Source organism: Micromesistius poutassou, assembly GCF_964030765.1.
Source record: "Micromesistius poutassou genome assembly, chromosome: 18".
In the NCBI taxonomy this organism is placed as follows: Eukaryota; Metazoa; Chordata; class Actinopteri; order Gadiformes; family Gadidae; genus Micromesistius; species Micromesistius poutassou.
Window position 1 is genome coordinate 4490584 of NC_140288.1, and position 7500 is coordinate 4498083.

At 47.8% G+C, this 7500-nt stretch overlaps 1 protein-coding gene across 1 annotated transcript in view; it reads left to right on the forward strand.

Moving 5' to 3' along the window:
• niban2a (niban apoptosis regulator 2a) overlaps positions 1–7500 on the forward strand; it is a 35378-nt gene that overhangs the window by 19440 nt on the left and 8438 nt on the right. The window contains exons 6-8 of the mRNA XM_084483382.1: positions 3502–3617; positions 6118–6222; positions 6689–6851. Coding sequence (XP_084339508.1) covers positions 3502–3617; positions 6118–6222; positions 6689–6851 — 384 coding nt within the window. The remainder of the gene's footprint in view (positions 1–3501; positions 3618–6117; positions 6223–6688; positions 6852–7500) is intronic.

Here is a 7500-nt window from a genome sequence, read left to right on the forward strand (position 1 = left end):
TACCTGATCCAGCGGCCCAGTGCACTGGATCAGATTATGATCAGATTACGGTCGGATTACAGAGGCAGATGTCCACTTCTAACCTGCTCATTGTCCATTAGTGTTAACTCAATATGAGGGGCGTAAGCGGCCAATTTAAAAGTCCTTCACTTCACACGCCGTTGTATCGCTACAGATGCTTCTTTCTTGATGTACGTACAACAAACGGTTGTGTTTGTGTTTGAGACGCCCTAGTCCATCTCCTGAATCCAGGAATAATATTCTGAGGCTGAAACCCTAACCCTAACCCTAACCCTAACCCTAACCCTAACCCGAACCCCTAACCGAGGCCAGTCTGTACCTCGGACCTGTTCCAACATGCTACTGCACGCCTTTAAGAGGAAGCGTCACATTTTTCACTCGAGTGACACGTTCAGCGAGCTCAAAGCCGAGGTTGGACGGCCTATAAATAACTCAAAGGAACGATAGTTTCAGCGGCAAACCTCCCCAAAATAACAAACTTTAATTTAGACTCGATGCCTCTGATCTCTATTTATACTCCACCCTCCGCTGTCATACCCACGCTCTTCCACGGTGACTCTTTGCTGTGCGTTAGACGTGGCGCTGTGCTCATTATTTATGTTATTTGAACGCCGTCGGTCCTCCGATTTCATTCAGGAAGTCAGTCGGGGTGTAATGGATACCTGCATACCTGTGTGTCATTGCGTCAACTTCAAGTTTTGTTATTGTTGAAGAAAAAAAAAAAGTGTTCAGAGTTTCTAGATTGGATTAAATCAGGTGGAGTTACTGCACACAGTTGAACCAAAGTACTGAACAAATATTTTTGTGCTAATAGTTAACTGCGTCCAAGGCATTGATTAATACTGTGGATTCAGGTACTGCAGGCGTGTGTGTGAATATTATTTATATATCGATTTAAAACTTGTTGACTTAACCTAACTGAGTGAAAGTCTTCATTCTGATGATCATTACGTCCCTCGTGGTTCGACCCTGTGACCCTCATAAAACCCAACTCTGGGAACGCTTTCTGTTGTCCTGCAGCCTCCCTCCCCCCTTCCTCCCTCACCCCCACCTCCACTTCCTCACCCCTACACCCCCCCGTCCATACACCTCCTGCCGCACTCCCTCCCCTCCCTCACCTCCACACTTTAACTATGTCCCTCACCCCCTCCCTCCCCTGCATCTCCCTCATACCCCACCCCTAACCTACACACCCTCCGACTGTCCCTCACCCGCATACCCTAACTCCATGAATCCCTCCCCCCTCTGCCTCTCTCTCTCTCTCTCTCTCTCTCTCTCTTTCTCCCCCCTCTCTCTCTCCCCCCTCTTTCTCTCTCTCTCTCTCTCTCTCTCTTCCCCCCCTCTCTCCCCCTCTTTCTCTCTCTCTCTCTCTCTCTCTCTCTCTCTCTCTCTCTCTCTCTCTCTCTCTCTCTCTCTCTTCTCCCGATTCCCTTCATGGCAAACTTGCTTCCTGTCTTTGTGAGATTCTCCTGAGACGGAAACTCAGACGAAACATCAAGAGCTCGAGTATATGGTAGACAAAACACCACAGACACTCTCTCCATCTGGCTCTCTCACACACACACACACACACACACACACACACACACACACACACACACACACACACACACACACACACACACACACACACACACACACACACACACACAACAAACACAAAGACACACATACACATACACACACTGTGTTGACATAAACACACACACATGACTGAGAGTCTATCCTTAGATGTGCTCTAGTTTTCCTGTTCATGTGCTCTGGACCAAACACGACCCATTTTCCATTGTACTCGAGCGTCCATGATTCACAGACACACTGTTGTCGAGTGGCCGAACTGAAACCGCCTTTGCAATCATTGAATGTCCGTGATTTATATGAACATATATACTATTAGGCCTTTTGAATAGACATTACATTATTATTCAAAAGGTATCCTCAAACTCATCTCTTCTGGGAGTATCCCCTCCACTGTGTACACACCTACGTCTCTGTTTTTGCACCTTCTTAAACATATATTCGTCTGCATTACTGCATACTGCATAAAATACCTTTTTTTCCACAACTTCTGTGCCAAGAGTGAACCAGTCGGTGAAGAGTCAGCCTTGACACCAGCAGACAGATCGTAACCTCGCCCCCGGCTGCTTATTTTTAAAATCACGTAAACACACACACACACACACACACACACACACACACGGTGTGTGCGTTATCACCAGCACCAACTTCCTGGAAACACACGCGTCTGACGGTCGCCAAGTGCCCGATTCAAACCGCTCCCATTGTCCCCGCGTCGGGGAGGGAACGGTTACTGTGGCAACGCCACACGATCACGGGCGCTCCAGCCAGCCCACAACTTCCTGTTTCACGCATGACATACAGCTGTGGGATGTGGGCTGCTGGGGGGGCGGCTGGTGATTAGAAACGGATTTGTGTCTTTGCCAATCGTGCTCGTGCACGTGTGAACACAAACACAAACACGCCGTGGTGGAGATGTGGCAGCTCTAGAAATCTGTTTCTTGGAATTGACTTGATTGTTAAGGAACGCACTTTTTTGTGGTTTCGCCGCTCGCATTGCCCGGTCTGTGTGCAGTGTGTACCAATCCTACTTTTTTTATTTTTTATTTGTAGTACGTAGGACTGCAGCTACCCTTACAAAGTATACACTGTCGCACACAGTATGCATACATTTGGGACCTACTACAGGTGATTTCACTGAAAAGCACACCTGTTAGTGCAACCCGTTGACTTTCGCGGGGCTCAGACGATGTAACAGGTCTTCTGCTGCGGTCAGAGGATTGAGGGGCAGAATAGCCCAAACTTAAAGGTGCCATGGCATGCCACCAGGTGTGGTGTGATTAGCCGTTACAAGCCGTTTTGGAAATCGGCCCCTTTTGACACATCACAAGTGGGCGTGTCCACCTAGATGTGCGCTGTGATAGATCAGTCTTAGAGCAAACGTTGCTCATCTATCCGTCACACATCTCGGTGGACACGCCCACCTGTGATGTCATAAGGGGCAGATTTCCAAAACGTCTCGTAACGGCGAATCACACTCACACCCGGTGGCACGTCATGGCACCTTTAAAGCATAGTGACCGGATGTAGTACAACACCCTGATATATTTGGCATAATGTGTTTTCCATACTATGTATTGGGACATACTAACTCTTCTTCCGGCATACTAAATAGTATGGTGGTATTGGTATTGGAACGCAGCGACTAAAACACCACGAGTGGTCGATTCAGTAGGAGGGGGTCTCCTCCTGCACACAGAGCTTTAACAACAACAACATGACGACACCTCGCACCTGCGGCCCCCAAACGCCATCACAGTGGACCAGCGCACGAGCACACTATGGAGGATTGACCGCAGAAACCACGTGCTCAACCACAAGAGCCCTTCGTCCTTTGGATCTCAATCTAACCCGTGTACCCCCCTCTTCCTCTTCCTCCTCCTCCTCCCCCTCCTCCACCAGGTCTCTCGGAGGACTGCAAGGTCCTGACCCCGGCCTTCACCGACGCCGTGCGGCTACACAGGCAGGCCAAGGGCCACTACGGCACCTGGGACATGATGTGTGGAGGCCCCCCGCAGGTAGGGAGGACCCGCTACAGTCGCTTCATTGGATAGTCCACTGTTATGTATATGTCAGAAAGCTACGACGACCGGGGGGACCAATGCTTTCTCTCAGAGCTTATCCTTTCCAGTTTGACTTTGAGTGATGTTATTACATAGCTTTGAAGGACGTGTATGTAGGAATTAAGATTAAGTAATTGAGTAAATGACTAGCCATTACCCAGAAGGACTTGACGTGAAATCTGATGTATATTATTAAGGAGCAGGTAGGGGTGTAAGGCGTCTTGCTCTAGGATAATGGTTTTATTTCACTGTTGTCATTTTAGAACGGCCCTAGTGTTAGATGGTTCTCAAGTATCTGTTGAAATACAGCTTGACCACAACTATCACTTCCATCATTTCATCCTCCTTCTTTTTTAATCCCTTCCCTTGATAAAAGGACAACACCTGCTGTCCACGCAGGCAGTAAGTAGTCAGCCAGAAGCTTGTTCCATCGAATGTTAACATCACCTGAAGCCTGGCTCAAAGGCTCAAGGGACGGGGAGGCGGGGGTAATTGCTCCTGTCTCCTTTGGACCAGGTGTCTAGACACCTCGTGTTGGCGGCCGCAGACTGACTTCAGTTGTCCAAACATCACACATAAGACACATGCCACCTTGTGTTGGTCAGTGATGTCGTTTGCAGAGCTGGCCGTCCTCCATCCAGATTTTAGTTTGTACCTCTCCTTGTTGTGCAAATCTCTATTTACGTTGTTTGGCAGACACTTATTATCCAGGGAGACGGTGCGTTCGGATACATGACTTTGATGAGCAGGTGGGGCTGAGGGCATGTCTTGCTCAGGGATGGCTACAGCTTCGACTGTGGACATTGGGATGACACAAATTGAAAGTTGAATGGACCGTAAATATGGATTATTTCATTGAATCTAAAAGACAAAACAGAGCAACACTTGGGTCTCGTCCAGCCTCTGATCATAAAAAAAATACTCTGTATTTCCTTGTTTCAACCGCCAGAGTTCATAAATCCCATGACAACTAGCACAAATATAACCGAAGCATGAGGAATTCTAATCGCTATCTGTATCAATACAGAAGTGTATTATTAAGCTACCCACTAATCAATATTTAGAACATTTCAACAAATATTTTGTAACTTTCGACCCCTTTCAACATCACACCACGCTCTGTTTTTTTTTATATGCAGGGCCTGTGCACAACAGTTGTCATGGTTTATATCTCTCGCAATCTCCTGCCACCCGTAGGCATCAGGTGAACTCAAGGGGAAGCTAACATCTGAAAACACTCACAGCCTTTTGTGTGTGTGCGGTCATGAGGGGTGTGTGCATTGTTAAATATTTACCGGAACAATAACACGCTGGCAGGAGTGGAGGAACCATGATCTGAGGCGCATGATGGAGTGACCAGTTCATCAGAGCTCTCTCTCTCTCTCTCTCTGTGTGTTTACCTGCGCTGCGGTTTGAACAGAGACGCTGTGTGTATGAGCTCGCCCTCACGTGCTTTCCAGCGAACGTTTTCCAAACAACATCGGATGAGCGTTAAAGACACGCTGCTGGTTTTAAATGTGTCATTTCAAGTGAAATTGAACTCTTTGACTATAGATCGATTTTAATATATGTGCTTTTAAATATTCAGAGCATTTACTTGCGGGTACATTTTCAAACACCATTGGATCAGTCTCAAATGGCCCCTATGTTACCTATGTTACCTATGTTAGGTGTTGATGAGCCACTAGGATAGATAACCGGGCGGTAGGTTGAGCTGTCCATCATACAGGGGGACACGCCCATAATGTCCCTAGAGGTGTTCAACCAATCCACACCACACGAAACAAGAGGGTCAAACGGGGACTCTAAGCCTGCCTAGTGCTCCCTTCGAACAATGGCTCAACACTGTAAGATGACACTTTGTTCAGTGGCATTTGAATCCCTATTGTCTGTGTCAACAGATTAAAACATTAGCAGTGTTATCACTAAACTGTTCAGTGACTCGATGTTTAATCGGTAGATCCAGCTCTGCTGTGTTTGTATTTGGAAAGGTACACGACTCAACGTACTAGGTCTACACAGACACACTGAGATACACTGTTTTTTTTTAGACCTAGCAAATTGTGCAGATTAAAAATGATGATTGTTATTGTTCCATGGTTGTAATATTGTGTTTTTGTGTGTGTGTGTGTGTGTGTGTGTGTGTCTCTGCATGCATGTGTGTGTGTGTCTCTCTCTAACTGTGTGCGTGCGTGTGTGTCTCACTCTCTGCATCTGTGTGTTTGTGTGTGGTGTGTGTGCGTGTGTGTGTGTGTGTGTGCGCGTGTATGTGTGTGTGTGTGTGTGTGTGTGCGCGTGTGTGTGTGTGTGTGTGTGCGCGTGTGTGTGTGTGTGTGTGTGTGTGTGTGTGTGTGTGTGTGTGTGTGTGTGTGTGTGTGTGTGCGCGTGTGTGTGTGTGCGCGCGCGTGTGTGTGTGTGTGTGTGTGTGCGTGTGTGTGTGTGTGTGTGTGTGTAGATCCTAGCTAACCTGGTGATGGAGACTCTCCATCCAGAGATGAGGAGTATGATCGCTCACAGACTCAAAGGAAAGCTTCAGCAGAAACAGAGACACTGGATGCTGGTAAACATCAACAACAACATGAGAGTTAAAACAGTCTGTTAATACTTAATGAATTAATTAACAACGTCTGTTGAACTTTACATGTAAATCAAGCTAAAATCGTGTTTTATTGCTAGGTTTTATTGCTATGTTAACAACTACATTTTCATCCAATCTCACAATGAAGAAAATGATCTACTCAGTGTATCGTACAGGACAACATAGGATATATGATGATCTGATTTGACCTGCCAAAACAGGCCCACAAGTGCATGTCAAATATCCATCATAAAATATAATAAAAAATCGTGACTTACAGTAGATTCAGATACATGTCATTAGGGGAATGTAGGGGCTATGAGCATCCATGATACATTGGGGTTAAACCTATAGACATATACAGTACATAGATGCTGCTCTATGGATGGTACAGCGACGTCACCGCCATGTTGCAGAGGATATGCAACAACCTCCTCTCCTCCTCCAGATCTCAGACTCGCTGTACAAGCAGGTCCTGCGCCAGACCAGGTCCCAGTACGAGGCGCTGGTCCAGAGCTGTGAGGTCCAGCGGCCCGTGTGGGACGCGGGGCTGAGGACCGACATGGACCAGATCATCGCCTCCAAGGACCACGTCCAGGGGAAGATGAGAGGTAGGAGGGGAGGGAGGGAGGGGGGAGGAGAGAGGGGGGAGGGGGGGAGGAGGGAGGGAAGGAGGGAGGGGAGGAGGGGTGGAGAGAGGAGGGAGGGGTGGAGAGAGGGGAGGAAGGGGGTGATGAAGTACTGAGAAGAGACTCAAGAGAATTCATTTAAAAACAAAATGTATTATAGATAGAGAGACACAGAGAGAGACAGGGAGAGAGACAGACAGAGAGACAAACAGAGACAGAGAGAAACAGAGAGACAGAGAGAGAGAGAGAAAGAAAGAAAGAGAGAGAGAGAGAGAGAGAGAGGAGAAAGGCAGAGGGACTCACACACACAGACAAAGACACAGAGTGCCACTGACAGACAGACAGACAGACACAGTCATTAAAACAGAACCACACTCACCGTGTCACACCCCCTGCGGTCCGGAGGCCAGTGGCGCGCTGTGTCACCGCTCTGTGTCATCATCACGGCCCTGGGTCTCGTGTTCCCGTGCGTGGAGCTCTCTGACGTCGGGCCACGCCTTCAGCAAAGCCGAGCTAAAGCAGCACCTGTCACCTGTGAAATGTTTCTCTAACTAAAGTTAGGGACCGCATCGGGGGTGTGTGTTTGTTTGGCTGTTGTGTGTGTGTGTGTGTGTGTGTGGAGTACAGTGCT